Here is a 16688-nt window from a genome sequence, read left to right as displayed (position 1 = left end):
TCAGCAGGCTTGAAGTTTGCTTTCTCTTGCCAAAGCTTGTGCACTAGTAGGTGTGTTCTCTACCTGCCTCACACCTGACACCACATATGATGGTTTGGAGAACACAGGTGGTTTGGTGAAAAACAGCCTTGTAGGCCAAATATGAACTAATGGCAGGCCTGGCCTGGCCTGCAGGCTGAAGGTTCTCTACCTGCTATAAACCTTGGCTTATCATGACATTCCCATACCATCAGTTTGTGTACAGAGTTACCCTGTTCACCTTGATAGATGAAGCTACACAAACACAAGGACAAAAAGATCTACATACTGCAAAATCAAAACCCACTGTGGCATTTGTACAAGCACATTTACAAAGAAGAAGATTTTGTCTTCACTCAACTTTCTCTGCACCAGGAAAGCAGTGAGACGTACAAAGCAAAGTCTCAACATTGTTCCAGTGCCAAAGACAGGAGCTCCAACCATAGGCCAGTAAAAAAATGCTTGCACTTTAGCATAGTTTAAAACTGAGAACACTAGTTTGTCCTCAACAACTTTGCTATAACTCCACACAAAGGAAGATTCACTGTAGTACATATTTAGCAGAAGCAAAAAAACCACTTACTCAGAGACTCCAAGAACTCGTGGCACACTCTCATCACTCAAGCTGAGCAGTCGAATAGAAAAGATACTGTGACTGGAGGAAAAGAGACACAAGTTCAATTTTTTAATCATGTCATTATTTAATTACTTTGTATTATGCTCTATAGGGACGCGGGTGGTGCTGTGGGTAAAACCTCAGTGCCTAGGACTTGCCGATCGCAAGGTCAGCAGTTCGAATCCCCGCGGCGGGGTGAGCTCCGGTTGTTTGGTCCCAGCTCCTGCCCACCTAGCAGTTCGAAAGCACTCTTAAGTGCAAGTAGATAAATAGGTACCGCTTTATAGCGGGAAGGTAAACGGCGTTTCCGTGTGCTGCACTGGTGCTGGCTCACCAGAGCAGCTTCGTCACGCTGGCCACGTGACCCGGAAGTGTCTCCGGACAGTGCTGGCTCCTGGCCTCTTGAGCGAGATGGGTGCGCAACCCTAGAGTCGGACACGACTGGCCCGTACGGGCAGGGGTACCTTTACCTTTACTTTATGCTCTATATTGTGCTTCTTTACTTTCTCCTGTGGGGTTTAACTGATGTAGTGCTTGAATAATCAATTCACATATATATTTGTTTGACATCTGTCTGGAAGTATTAATATTATTTAGAGTTTTTTATTCCTTTTATATTACAAAGTACATAGCTTTAAAAAAGTAGAAGGTATAAAGAGACGGTATCTCAAAATGGGATGGGGTGGGGTGTTTAAAAAAAGAGAGAAGAAAAGAGAAGGTATCTTACAATTAGTCATATTGAGATAATGCATATAAACTTTACTTAACTGAAATTTTGGCATACAGCACACAAGCAACTTACGAACATTTAACTTTACAGGCTTGGCCAAAATGTGTTATACAAAATTTGAAAAGGGTCAGAAAAGGGGTGGGCATCCAGAGGTGTAAACTTTGGCAATCCCACCCACCATTGAACCCAATGTGTTTTGACTATACATAATTTTGGCTTTAGGCGTGATCCCCAGAACATAAGCCCCATGAAAGTTGTGGGCTTACTGTTTAATAATACAGCAAGCTACTCATAGAAAAATAGATTTCTTTCTATCAAAACATCAAGACTCCATAATGTGCACTGGATAACGTATCTCCTATAATGATCAATAAAACATTTTTGCCTGAAAATATCCCAACTTTAATTTTGTCCTTTGAGTCTGATAAAGGAGGTCAATTTAGCCATTAAAGCAGAGTCCCAAATATTACCATACCATTCTATAATTGATGATACACCTCTGCCTAGAATTATATTCAGATGTCAAAGCTTCATAATACTCTTAACGTGCTGTTCTTCAATGTGCACAGTTTTTAACATGCAAAAGCATTCATCAGAAAAACGTTAGCTATGTCTAAGTTCCATGCAGATCAATGGGACAAATTCAGAAGTCCCATCATTTCCCCTAAGATGGGAAAAGTCCCATATTTTCCAAACTTTCCCTGGGTTGGAGGAAATATTTGGAAATTAACTTGGCATGTGGGTATATCCCATATGCTTATTTTTTAAGCTAATTATAGAGAGGTTAAGGGGCTACGGTTAAGGCAATATATTACCTTTTCCTTAAATTAGATTATGTAAAAATAAAAATAAGAACCAACACCCCAAATACAAAGTAACCTTGAAAATTGGCAGCTAGATTCCAGAATAAATCTAGTGCCAGTAGAAAGGATAAAGGGCAATAGTCAAGAATACAGTGTTTAGGATATCCACACTCTCTCTCCAAAACCAAAAATGCTGGACTCTGGGTGTGAATGGCCATGCTCTAGTCTTGTTTATCTGTCAGGGCTAGACAGGCCCCTTCTGCAATTAAGAAGGGCTAAGTCTCCTTCTCTAAGTCTCCTAGGAAACACCGCAACACAAACTAGTTGCAGCCGAGTGATCATTAACGAACAGATAGTTCTCAACATTAATCATTGATTTTTCCACAAGCAGAGATCCCTCTAGCCAGGAAGTCCAAGATAGCATATCCTTCTCGTAACAAGAAAGGGGCATTGCTGTCGCAGGATATGAACCAATTCATCCTCATTTGGGTTCTGCCAGTGACTTGCACACATCAAGCAGGTTTTAAGATTTTGATCTAAACAGCAGCCCCTAGTGCTGTATAAAAAACAGGAACATCCAGGTGTGCAACTTGCCACGGGCACAGAGAGCTGCTATTTGAAGAATGCTGTCATCACCCAGTAGCATCAGCTGGTGGACAGGTGTGCATGCTGTCGGGGAAATGGCCTTATGGGCCCAAACTGGCTTGTGAGCCCATAAATCATAGAATCAGAGTTGGAAGGGACCCTGAGGATCATCTAGTCCAACCCCCCACAGTGCAGGAATATGCAGCTGCCCCATACGGAGATCAAACCTGCAACCAGCATATCAGCACTATGCTCTCACCAACAGAGCTATCTACCCTTGGTTTAAAACCCTACATAGTTAATTGTGGTCTTAGTAATGCCATTAGCCTAAATTTTTTATTACTATTTATTGAATTTATAGAGCGGCCTATACTAGGAGGTCTCAGGGCAGTTCACAAAATAAAATCAAAATATAAAACCAAAAACACAATCAAAACCAAAACAACAACCCAATAACCACCACCACCTCCTTAAGGAACAAGAACATCTAAAATGAGACTGCAAACCTTCTGCTTGATTGTTGGTTCATCCTGGTGCATGCCAAACTTCTGTTCTTATTTCCTACTTTAAGAATTTTGCAAGCCTCATCTGTACTCTTTATACTGATCCACTTTAGGTCTGGGGAAATAACAGTAGTATGTAAACATTTTGGCATGTTTACAGCATACAGCACTTTTCTACTTGCTTACACAAGAAACCAGACCCACTGAGTTCAAAAAGTTTTACTTATATACATGAATGGGTGTAAGGTTACAACCTAAGTGTGAGAACATAATGGAGATCAAGATAGATTTGAAACAGCGGCAGCCTAAAGCAAGGGTGGCTAACCTGTGTGACCTTCCAGATGTTCTTGGACTCCAACTTCCATCAGCCCCAGCCAGGGATGATGGGAAATGTAGTCCAACAACATATGGAAGGTCACAGGATAGCCACACCTAATGTAAAAAAGCAATAAATATTATTGTTTTTAAAATTATACTAAACTGGAATCAAACCAGAATTTGAAGGACCACAGATATAAAGTATGGATTTTTGGATTTTTGAATAAAAACAGTAATACATAAACAAAATGGCATATTTTTAAATACATGTCTGTCTTCACGAGTTGGGGAGGCACAGAACTATTATTTTTAGATGCAAGATGAACAAGATTTTGGTGATCAATAACTGATCTCGCACCTCTTAATTTGCTTTAAAAGCAGCTGGCAGGGAACAGGGGAGGGAAGAAAACGGATGTGTGTTGGCTTTGAATTCAGAAACTCCTTCACCAGCACTACAGATGCCCCTAGGTTCTCCTTAACAGCACAAATAGCCATGATATAAAATTGGTGGGGGAAGGTTAACCATTCTCAAGCACATGGAGCCATAACTGGCCATCTGTATTCGGTGACTATAACCAAACAGCTCAAAGCAATCCATCCGTGGAACCTTTTCAAGATAAAACATAACAAAAACATGGGCGAACTTCATTACACCTTAGATTATTTACAATGGAAATCAAGGCTTATAAGTGCATTCTATACATTTATTTGGTCTTGCAACTACAGTACTTGCAAAATTTGGCTCAGAGTGGGAAAGCTGCGCCCCCTGGTGTCAAGAGCTTCCTCATGCAGCTGAAGCCGTCCACTGTCCAAGAAATAGTTCAGTGGTACCTCGGGTTACATACGCTTCAGGTTACATACGCTTCAGGTTACAGACTCTGCTAACCCAGAAATAGTACCTCGGGTTAAGAACTTTGCTTCAGGATGTGAACAGAAATCGTGCTCCGGCGGTGCAGCAGCAGCAAGAGGCCCCATTAGCTAAAGTGGTGCTTCAGGTTAAGAACAGTTTCAGGTTAAGAACGGACCTCCAGAACGAATTAAGTACTTAACCCGAGGTACCACTGTATTTGGCTAGATCAGTGGTTTTCAACCAGCGTGCCTTGAATGATGGTCAGGGATGCCATGAGCAACACTGTCCCTCTCTCCTTACCTGCCTCCTCTGACACCCTCTTGCATCTATGCCTCCCAAAGGCTTGCACAGCTGTTTATTGCATCAGCCCTGGCTGTAAGCTCTGCAGGCAAATGGTGCCTCTGAGAGACAACTCTATTTGGGGCGATGGGGGGGGGGAAGCAGCTCAGAGACCAGGGATGGCAGTAGCTGCTGCCCATAGGAGTCCCAAGGAGAGGGGAGAGGAGGCTGAGGGAACCTCCACAAGGGAGGGTGTTTGACAAGGGTGAGAGGCTGCCAGCTCTGGAGGCAAGGGGGGACATAACTGGGCTCCTGAACACCACAGGGGTGGCGCAGAAAGAAATGTAGTTGGTCAAGGGAGCCGTGGACTCAAAAAGGTTGAAAACATCTGGGCTAGATGGATTCTTGAGACCCAAAAGAGTAATTATTCCTTTGAAGCAGTACCACCAAAGTTGCAGCATTACCTTTTACGTAAGAGTTTCCTCCCTGATCTTCGCATATCCTTAAAACTTTGCGCTTCTGATTTTTCGATGCAGGCACTACATCCAGTAGGTCATAGATGTACTCATTGTAGATTTCAAAGAAAGAAACCCAAACAGATGCTAGGGTCCTGGGGCACTTGCTATAAACCTCAGAATCTAAACATTCAAGGACGGTGAATAAAGGGAGTGTTGTTTAATGTAAGGTTAAATTTATTTAACTGCCCTTTGCCCTAAGGTCGCTTTCCAACATTAAAACACAGTATCAGAAACAGTTTAAAACAACTTACAGCAGCAGAAGGTATGTGCTATTTTTGTTCTCATTTATGGATACTTCCTCCCAGGACAGCTATTGCACTGTTCTTGTTTTAGCATTTGGTGCAAGGCACATACTTTTGCATTACTACACATTATTGCACTAAAATCATTGGATGAGGTCTCCTGGTTGCATTGTGATTCACTTAGTGGTAACCAGGAGGGGGGGTCTTTTCAACAGCAATGCCCTTCCTGTGGAACCACCTCCCCCTCTGACAACTGTGGCACATGCTGGAAACACATTTATTAGAATCATAGAATCATAGAACCATGGAGTTGGAAGAGACCACAAGGGCCATCGAGTCCAACCCCCTGCCTTTGCTAAACATCAGTACCAGCTGGATTCTTTTAAATGCCTGCTCTGAATTTAATCATTTTATTTTGTGATATTACATATGAAAGTCAATATACAAATATTTTAATAAATAAACATAGGGATATTCTTTCCCCAGTATCCTACAAAAATTAATCCTGTTTTTATACGATTAGTAAGCAGTGCTATAGCGACCATTTCACACAATTCTATATGCATTTTTAACCACAAATATTCACCCATTACCTGATTCATTCAAAACAAAACTTGGTGAGCTACAGCTACTAGAAGTTGAGCCTGATGCACTTGAAGATGTGATAGACTTTGAAGTATTTTCAGTATCCTTGATGAAATACAAAAATGTCAATCTTACGTTGCTGACTCTGTATTCACATCTTTTAATTTCTACAGGAGGCAAGCTATCCACCAATTAAGTTTTTGAAAAACAAAGCAACTGGTATAGTTTCTAATTAAATCAATTTTGAATGGGATATTCCGAATAATTCAAGGTAAGTGCATTTTTTGAGATTATTATTATTATTAATAATTAAATCTGTATACCACCCTTCACCCAAATATCCCAGAGAGGTTCACAACAGGAAAATACAAAATGAGAATACAAAATATATAATAAAACAAAAACAAACCAATAACCTCCCTCCCACAAACACATTTTTAAAACTATAGAATGTTAAACAGCCAAATGCCTGGTTGAAGAGAAACACTTTCATCCCCACGAAGAATTCAAGATGAAAGTCAGACTTTGGTTGAGACTGAAAAAGATATGTAAGAAAGGGAAAGTATGTTGTGGCCCTCCAGATGTTGCTTGAACTACAACTTCCATAATTCCTGACTATGCTGACTTGGCTGATGGGTACAGGAGTCCCGGAACATCTGGAGGGCCACAGATTCCCCACCCCTGATCTAAGGGGTTGAGAAAAAATCCATAGTGGTATTTATCTTATTTCTTCCTTCCTTCCATAGACCTCCAGGCCAAACAGGAAAACGCTTTGAGAAGTCCCCGCGGATGCTCTGCTGCATTATCATAATAGCTAAAGATTCCTCCTGAAGTGAACAGCATGATTCAGCACTCAGAACTACCACACCTTAGAAATGCCTAAGACTAGGAGAATAAAGCCAACTTGTTACACACAACATGCACAGCAGTGGCATGAGTTCATAAATGCACAAGAAGCTAAAAACACCAGTCATGCATGTTTCCTGCTTTTGGAAGTGGTCTCAAATGAAAAAAAGAAATTTATTTATAAATTACTTTCATTCCAACCTTTCAGAAGCATCTTACAGAACAATCACTTTAAAACAAGCACGCAAGCCTTCTCTGTGGCTGTTTTTTGTTGTGGAGGGAGGGGGTAATTAAAAAACACCAATCCTCCTATCAAACTGGGAATATCTCCTCACTCACACAGTACAGGATATTCCACCATTCTTCATCAGAGTTTCTTTTCTTTCAGTATAGTAAGCGGCTCATGTATACGTCAAAGTTTTAATAATAAAGAAAATTGTAACACAATAACATACTGTCTGAGAGAAATTAAAACAACACCCTGAGGCAAGAATGACAGTTGGTTTCTCTACCTCAGTGATGGCCAAACTTGGCCCTCCATCTAACTGAACTGAACACCCAAAGGGAGGGGCCAATTCCAGAGCACAACACTTAAAGCCCTCCCACCAGATGACAGACATTCTACTAATCAAATTACGCCCCAGCGCCTTTCTTACAGTTATGAGAAGCAAGGCCACCACCTCATTTGCATTCGGAAGCTTGAGAACCTGCTCTCCATCAGCATAATGTGGCAATGGTGGAGCCAACAGCTCCCATAAAGCCCCATAACCAGTGGTGACAACCTCCTTTCCAAAACATTTTAATCTCACCCACATTTTTCAAAGATGTCCCAGTGTTTCAAAGAGCAGTGCAAGGTTAGGTGGCTATCTCAGGATCCAGAGGAATTCTGGGGAAATTAAGATGGCTGTAAACCAGTGCCCATCCTTGCCACTGTTTTCTGCGGTGTTTCCACCCCACATAATCTAACCCAAAGAACTACAGCAGTGCTATAGTCCAGAACCCACTTAAACCAGGCCCCTTGAGAGGCTGTATGAATTTGTTGTTGGGGTTTCCAAGGAATGTGTAGTTCTACATGGTGTGGATTTTAACGCGGAATCTGGAAGGGTGCTTGCCACTAACCTCTTTCAGAGAAGCAAGAAGGGCAGCTTTGATGGATTCTTCTTGCTTAACCTGCATATCATTTAGCTTCTTGGTAAGATTGCTGAAGCATGGTTTTATGTTCATCTTTGGATACTGTCTTCCCCTTACATGGTTAAATATGAGATCAAGAGAGCGGGGAAGGATACCACCGTCTTTTGAGCAGCCTGCAGAAACAATGAGCCTCTTTTCAATACATGCCATTGTTAGATCGTTTGTATTTGACCCCATGAAGAATAATTGGATACCTTGAACAGTGAAACTTTTGCCTGCGTTAGTCACACCATAGGTAAACACAAGTCCATTCACTCCGTTGATACAAGTTTTTACTATGTCATTCATTGTGCCTTCAAAAAATTCACTTTGAGAAGTCTCTGGTCCAAACACCTAAGTAGAGAATAGGAAAAAGTTTTACAGGGACAGTGAGGAGCAAACTGTACACATGAGGTGTGAGTGGGATCTCCGACTAACCGAAGTGTTAATAGCAGCATCCATAGGGGCCTACTTCAAGCTGGGACCATGGAGCTTAACGTTTTCTCACCACCAGTCCTTCCCTCTCCTACAGAGTTGCCATTTGCCTCATGAAGTCAAATGATACCTATATGGTTTTCCCCATGAGGCAGATAGCAAATTTGGGGAAAGGGTGATTAGAATGGGGAACGACTTGGAGAGGAAGGGTTAACCCCCAAATCCAAGTGTAATTATTCTGATCCAAATTAGAACTTTCAGCAGCTAGTGATGATGTTTTTAAAAAAACCCATAAAATATGTTATTTATAGATTCATGTTGCATCCAGTTTGGCACAGAAAAGCAGTTTAATTGCTTTGCTTATGACAAGTCATACCATGCCACAGCCAATTTGATCCTCAGAGCAATGCACCACTGAATCCTCTTAAAAGTATTATTTTATTTTGAAATATTTTTTATTAACAGGCCAATCACATTTCATTATCCAAATCACATTAATTCCAAATTATACAGCCAAATTTTAAATTTTGTTGGGGGTACCCATACATCAAGCTCCGCACGAGTCCAAACATCACTTATATTGCTGCTTTAATTAAACAATTCTATCCAGTTCAATCCAGATAGTCCTTTATTACTTTCTTCATCTTCTTGTTGTTATCGTATATTCCTTTCTTTGCAATCTCTGATAATCTTCACAAGCAGATTAAAAACAGGCATCCTCTGTGTGGGTTTTGTGTTCTCCAAAGATCATATCACTCAGGGACATCCGCCATTCCACACTTCCATAAAAAATTAATCTTTGGTATGTCGTTTATTTTTCTCAGGCTTGCCAAATATTTCAGGAGGCTCTGTCAGGTTAAAATCACATTCCTTCTCATTCCAATGATCCTGATTCTCCTCCCCCTGTCTTTTTTTCTCAGGCAAGCCTGTCTTAGCGAGACGCCATTTTACACTGCGTCATAAAAATTTCCTCCGTTCTCATTGTTTACCATTCATCTCTTTAGCTATAATCCATTCCACACAGCTCTTGAATTGCTGCTTGCAATTAGTAAAATGTAACGATCTTATCTCTTTCTGTGGTGGAGGGTTATTAATATCACATAATGCAAAGAAAAAAAAGTTTTTTTCCTCCACCCCACCCCCCTTCATTCCAAACATACAGTCTCTTAATGATGATTCATCAGAAGATTTACTTATCCGTCCGTCACTCCTGGTCACAGAGATCCATTAATCAGCAGTCTTATCTCTCAAGCGTTGCTTGATGTATGTGCTTCAGCTTCATTCCAATCATATGTTTCCAATTATAATTCCGAGCTGAAGCTAACCAGCACGCGCTGATTGGAATCGGTGTCAGGAAGAGCTGACCTCAGCGAGGGCTCGTGCCAAGTGACTGGCACCCCCATCTCACGGATCCGGGGATGCATTGTGGACACCGCTGGCAAGGCAGCCCCCCCACATCCTTGGGGGGAGGGTAGGAAGACTGCATACTTCCCATAGTAGCCTCTTAATTACCTCGTATGGGTCAGAGAGATGTTATTGTCGGCCATCTTCCAATGCGCCACCTGGTGCCCCCCCCCCTCTTAAAAGTATTATTGATGTTTTATTAGAAGAATTTCATTTATTGAAAAGTGGTGAGAAGGGAGAAAAAGAAAAAAGTGAATGAAATTCAAATTAAAGAAAAATATTCCATTACATTTCCACAAATATACAAATGTGTATAGTCTTATTATCCTAGCACAAATTTCTTTAACAACCACCTCATATATTCTGTATAAAGTTGTTACAAATATCATTATATTTATCCCAAGAAAGTCTGTGTCCATAGACAGTCTGCTCATATGTTGCTAATGTTGTCATGTTTGTCAAGCCACTGATTAAGGGGAATCATATTTCTATTCTTCCAGTTCAACAGTATTGGTCTCTTAGCCACCATTTGCATACGTAGAATCCATTTTCACTGTTCCACTGTCACTTTCCATACAACTGGTATAAAGTTCAAAAGAATAAACACCTTTAAGAACTTTACTATACAGTACAGGAAAGCGGCATGCAATTAACGTAATGATGCACTTTAAGGCTGAAGTCCTGTGCATCTGTTTGAGAGTTAGCTATATTTTGCTCTGAGTTCTCACTACTTACAGAAACAGGAGCAGCCTACACCAAGTGTTCTAATGCAGTCTGCTTTATGCACTTTTATTTATTTATTTTCACCGAAATTGGCCCTGGAGGAGAACTCACCTGTGTAAAGGTGAACTGATGTGCCGATTGTCCAATTCCCTTTTCACTGTTCTTCATAGCAGTAGAGTATTTAGGTGCGTGAAGAGTCACTGTTTCTTGATTTTCAATAATCAAACAGTCCTTAAGAGAACACAAGTTATTTAAACCAGTTTCCTAAAACATTCTTTGCTTACTAAATTGCATGCTACAAACCTGTTTTACACTTACTGACATGGTTTCATCTGTGAGCTTTTGGTGCATGCGATTCTGCCGCTGTGTAAACACTGTACTTTCAAGTGCATTTAAAGCAAGTGACTTCTCCCAAAGAATCCTGGGACCTGTAGTTCACCACTCACAGAGCTACAATTCTCAGCACGAGGACCAGCAAAAAAACTTGGCACTAAAATGGCGTCCCCCTCCTCACCAGATTAGAAGGGGCGAGGGAAAATCTACATCAAGAACAAGGTGATCTGTTACCCCATGCAGCCTGAAGCTGCCGCTACACCTTGCCTCCTGAGTGGGCCGGCCCTGCTCAGCACCCTTAAACTATAGTTCCCAGGATTATTTAGGGGCAGTCATGTGCTTTAAATGTGTGGTATGCATGCAGCGTCAGTGTGCAAGCTGCACTTTGACGTAGTGTAGTTAAATGCAAAGTTTCAAACATTACTGTAGATCAGGGGTATGGTGTTCCCTAGATGGCATTGGACTATAGCTCCTATCATCACTGACTATGCTGGCTGGGGCTGATGGGAGTGGGACTCCCAACAAACTCTGAAGGTTACCACATTGCCTACCCATGCTCTGGTGCAAGAGAGCCAGTTTTCTAACAATCTCATTGGAGCATTTCAGTGGTACAGTTATCTAAGCATCATCATCTAAAAACCTAGACTGCTATATATGTCATGCTTATCCAGCTGTTTTAGTGTCCAAATCTTGTGAAGGGTGACTCACAGCAAGTATAAGCAAACTAACTATACTATATGCATACTAAGGCAATGTAACCTCGTTGTAACGATGGAGTTTGGAGAAGGGTAGGTAAGGACCACCAAACAGCATATTACAGACAAAAAATAGGTAAAAGATTTCTATTTCCCAAACTGTTTTTGAATCAAAGTGACCACAAAAGATTTTAAAAAATGATGCCATATTTCACAACTAACCTGGTTTTCATTGTTTTCAAGCTCTGCCTTAGAAAACGGCCGCACTCTCAAGTATACTTTCAGTGGCTGATACATCACCTTAAAAAAAAGAATAATAAATTAAGGCTGAAATTGTGAAAATATTAAAGATGGTTCTTAAAGTTCTACATCACTACTTTATACTTCAGTATTATCAGTCGTCAACATCCTGTCATTTGTCTTCATGCTTTGCCTAAGCTTTGACTTCTGCTGAAAAAGATTACTTCTCCACCTTAAAACTTTCCTTCTCTTTAACCCTCAGATAGTCTCCACCCCTCCCGCCCCTGAGAATACAATTATAGAACTGCATTTTTAACCAAGAGTGGCACAGCGAGGGTATTATATGTCTTGCAAATCCTATTTGAACTCAGTGAAAACGCCAATAAAATGCACATATCCAACACCCGACTGCCTCCCCTACTTAGTTCACTGCAAAGTTAAAACTGAGTGGAAGTTTTATATTTCAAAAGCTGTAAAGTCTTAATAGCTGCGTCTTCATTTGATAAATTTCTAGCATTTAATATAAAGGTAAAGGTAAAGGTACCCCTGCCCGTACGGGCCAGTCTTGACAGACTCTAGGGTTGTGCGCCCATCTCACTCAAAGAGGCCGGGGGCCAGCGCTGTCCGCAGACACTTCCGGGTCACGTGGCCAGCGTGACATCGCTGCTCTGGCGAGCCAGAGCCGCACACGGAAACGCCGTTTACCTTCCCGCTAGTAAGCGGTCCCTATTTATCTACTTGCACCCGAGAGTGCTTTCGAACTGCTAGGTTGGCAGGCGCTGGGACCGAACAGCGGGAGCGCACCCCGCCACGGGGATTCGAACCGCCGACCTTTCGATCGGCAAGCCCTAGGCGCTGAGGCTTTAACCCACAGCGCCACCCGCATTTAATATAGTACATTTTAAATACAACTGCCCCCGTTTGCCCTAGTCAGCTTGTCCATGTTGGTATTGATAAGTCAATGGCTATGCCGAAGTCTATTGCAGATTGGTTTTTAGTCTTTGAAATATATGTCTAAAGGAACAGAGTTTTCATACTAAGTATTTGCTATGCACAACCAATAGAAAACCACGCAAATGTTTGTGAAATTAATAGCAAGCAGCCCACCTCCTCTTCCTGCTCATCTCTGGTATTGGATACTTCTGACGAGTCCATAGACATCAATTCTGCCATACCCTCAGCAGTGGATGTTATTCTTTGTCTTTCCTGACAATTCATTCTTTTACCGTATAAGATGGGGAAAAGAAATAGCAGGTCTGTACACTATCCAACTTTTAAACAAGACACAAGTGTATATATACATATTTTACGGACAATAGATCACTTCCTGGTGAAGTCAATGGGTTGTATCTACAGCAACTAAGTTCTACTTCGGCTGCACTGAAATCAGCACGAGAAGTTAGGTGTAACTAAGGGATGTCCCATTGATATAAATGACTAATTCACTCTGGATCCAACTCAATATTACAATTCTCGATGTTTGCTATGTGAAGGAAATCCACCCACGTGGATTTTAACCAAAAAGTAATAGTAGGTGACAAGGAATTTAGTTCTCGGAGCCTTTCCAAACGAGAAAAAACCACAGCCAGGACAAGGCACCAAAGGAAGATCACTATAGTGGTACCTTGGGTTAAGAACTTAATTCGTTCTGGAGATCCGTTCTTAACCTGAAACTATGCTTAACCTGAGGTACCACTTTAGCTAATGGGGCCTCCCGCTGCTGCCGCATGATTTCTGTTCTCATCCTGAGGTAAAGTTCTTAATCCAAGGTACTATTTCTGGGTTAGCAGAGTCTGTAACCTGAAGCGTCTGTAACCCAAGGTACCACTGTATTAGCAACGACTGCTCCTTCCCCACTCATTTGTCAAGGTTTAAAAAATGAGTACAGGTGTATGGCAGATCTGGAATTCAAGTCCAGGTTCCTAGTTCCACCTTCCGCACTTTGCTATTGTTCCAAGAAATTAAGCGTTTTCTTGTTGTTTTGTTTTTGCTCACCAGAACATGAACAGGCTATAAGTAGCCATGTTCACGAAGCACAGCGGCAGCAACCAAGTCTCAACAGGTCCACTATTAAGGCAGGCAGCATTGGAACATGAGGGAGGGCCTTTTAGTGGGTCAGATCATTGGTCCACCTAGCTCAGCACTGTCTACACTGACTGACATTAGCTCTCCAATTGGTCTCAAAAAGAGAACAATTCCCAGTCTTCCCCAGAGTTGTCAGAAATTGAACCTAAGACATTCTGCATGCAATACAGATGCTCTGCTCCTGAGCTACAGTCTTTTCCCCAGCCTCTGATGTTGAGCAAGAATCTCTTAATTTTACAGATCCAGAATGACTAAAGACATATCATTGAAGCCTACAAAATGAGTACATGACGTCAGAAAATGAATCTGGACCCACCATCAGTGTCTATTCAGCATGTAGAAGAGTAGTTCAGTGCATGCACAGAGTTAACGGCACCTGTACTAACAAACCTATTCTTTTCTCAAGCAGGAAGATAAAGGCATGGTAAACAGCACTTCTGAGCTGGCAAAAAACTGCATTTCAATTGCCTCCCATAAAAAACACAAATTCCCAGAATGTGAGATAAAAAGAATTAGCTCCTGGTTCTGAAAACTTACTTAATTACTAACTAAACTTGCATATGCACAACACTTTACACCTATCAATACATTATTTCAAAAAGAAAATGCCTTTGTTCCATTATTGCTTCCTCTTTTCACTCATATACCTAGTTTTACTTGCAGCTTGATCCTGAAAGGAGAGCTTAGGCCCATTGATTCCAATGTTCTCAGGCTTACGTAACATTGAACAGGATCAAGCTAAATTGCTGCAATCTTCTGCACACTTACTTGGGAGAAAGCTCCATTGAACAAAACAAACTTACTTCTAAAAGAAGGGCATGCATGGAATTGGGCTGTTAGACCCTTCCTATACCTGCATTCAGACTTTTCCTTATTCTTAGTCTTTATGCACATACTTGTTTTTCTTTACCAAATTAACTTTTTTCTATCATGAACTTTACATTTTCATCATACATACCTGTTTTAATACTCCTACAAACACCGCTAGCTTCTTATGTCTTTGCTAACACAGACAAATTGTGCTTTCTACTATTGCTTCAGTCAGACCTACTATGCCCTTCCCCCAGGTTTTATAGAGAGGCTGTTGACCAATGAGGAAGAGACAAACAAACTGCTACACAGGCCCCTCAATTAACTCATAATTCCATTTTCCAAATGACTCAAGAGCAACAGGTGGACATACCAGCGATCTGTAGCACACCTGAGAGTAGAGAATTTTTTTGGTTTTTGGTTTTAAATGGAACAAAACGGCATTGGAGGCAGGCAGAGTGACTCACCTCTCCATTGAAAACAATAATAAACACAGGGTTGTAATCCTGTGGATACTCACTTGGTTGGGAGTAAAGCCCCATTAAACTCAGAGGCACTTCCTTCTGAATAAACACAAATAGGACTGGGCTGCACAGCTGCTATATCATTCACTCTTAACTGGAAGCAACTCCCATTGAGCAAAGTGGTACTTACTTCTGAGAATCCAAATGTGAGCATGGAATGGGACAAGTCCACAAACCTGAGAAGTCCTATGCTTAGGAAGGAGCAAAAATGAGTCTGTGTTGGCTTGAAACCAAACAGCTGCATAAGATAAGCCATTAAGGCAGGGGTGGGGAACCTGTGGTTCTTCAGATGTTACTGGACTACAACTCCCATCACCCCAGACTACAGCCATATTGGCTGGGGTTGATGGGAATTAGAGTCCAAGAGCGTTTGGTGGGTCGCATGTTCCACGTCCCTGCCCTAAAGCTTGCACACACAGAGAGAAGCTCTCAGATTTGAGCTAACAGGATTTCATAAAGCAGGAGGGTCGGAGAAACACTAGAATAAAATAAAGATGATCTCTGACCCGCAGAGCAGGGGTAGCCTACATGTTTTCCCATCAGCCCCAGCCAGCATGTCCAATGGTCAGGGATGATGGGAGTTGTACTCCAACAGTATCTGGAGAGCTCCAGCTTCCTCTGTCATAGAGGAACCTATGAACAAGCTCTGCTATCTGCTGCTCACCCCTGTTCAGATGAACAGTGTTGGGAGGGCAGACTGTATAATAAATATAAAAGGAAATGTGGTGTATTGGCTTGAGGGGGTGAAGCAGTAGCAAATAAAGCAACTTTGCCACTCCTCCTGCCCTCACCAGATCTAAGGAATCCAGCTCAGCATTGCCACTTATGCCCACTTTACTGACTTTCCAAAGGCATTTCCGAACACCTCTAGCTGTCTGTGCCTATCCCAGCCTCTCATGAAGAGAGAAACACTCTCCCTGATTCACTCAGGACTTGGCATGACACACACGTGTCGTCTGCGGCAGGCAGCATGCTTGCTCTCAACAACCTTTCTCAGTTTGTTTTGTAACTTGAGAAAATCTTTAATAAAAAATAATTAAAAATAAAAACAACCTTTCTCAAATTTCCGTTGGCAGATGCTGGGGCTCAGGACAGGAGGACTATAGTGAGGCATTGAAGAATAGAACTGTATTATTTTAATTTAATTTCAAAAAAAGTATATACCACTTGACTGGGGGGGGGTGACCCTCAAAGCAGTTTACATGCTACCCTCCACCCTCTAAGCTAGCCAGTGGTCACCATCATGTCAGTGATGAATTAAGGTTCAGCTGGATGTGGAACGGAGGAGACACCTTCTTGACCTTTGACTCAGGAAGGAAAATGCCCTAGGCTGTCCATACCAGACTACAGTTAAAGAATGCAGTGGTGAAATTCTG

General features: G+C 41.7%; 1 protein-coding gene across 9 annotated transcripts in view; it reads right to left on the bottom strand.

Moving 5' to 3' along the window:
- LOC310682348 (kinesin-like protein KIF20A) overlaps nt 1-13973 on the bottom strand; it is a 55669-nt gene extending 41696 nt beyond the window's left edge. For 5 of the 9 annotated variants that reach the window (XR_014513878.1, XR_014513879.1, XR_014513880.1 and 2 more), the window contains exons 1-9: nt 13001-13305; nt 11876-11953; nt 10737-10856; nt 8279-8417; nt 8013-8197; nt 6056-6152; nt 5167-5340; nt 3259-3370; nt 602-673 (exon numbers count right to left, since the gene is read on the bottom strand). Coding sequence is in view for 5 of the 9 variants with exons in the window: in XM_083451030.1 (XP_083307156.1) it covers nt 602-673; nt 3259-3370; nt 5167-5340; nt 6056-6152; nt 8013-8197; nt 8279-8417; nt 10737-10856; nt 11876-11953; nt 13001-13111 (1088 nt within the window). In the remaining 4 variants the exon portion in view is untranslated. Of the gene's footprint in view, nt 1-601; nt 674-3258; nt 3371-5166; nt 5341-6055; nt 6153-8012; nt 8198-8278; nt 8418-10736; nt 10857-11875; nt 11954-13000 lie in introns of all 9 variants that reach the window. The other 4 variants (XM_083451028.1, XR_014513877.1, XM_083451032.1 and 1 more) reach the window with 4 other exon arrangements.
- Nucleotides 13974-16688: the final 2715 nt, after the last annotated feature.

This window comes from Podarcis tiliguerta, assembly GCF_965153285.1.
Source record: "Podarcis tiliguerta genome assembly, chromosome: 7".
NCBI lineage: Eukaryota > Metazoa > Chordata > Lepidosauria > Squamata > Lacertidae > Podarcis > Podarcis tiliguerta.
Note: the sequence above shows the minus strand (reverse complement) of the source record. Positions and strands in the feature narration are given on the sequence as shown.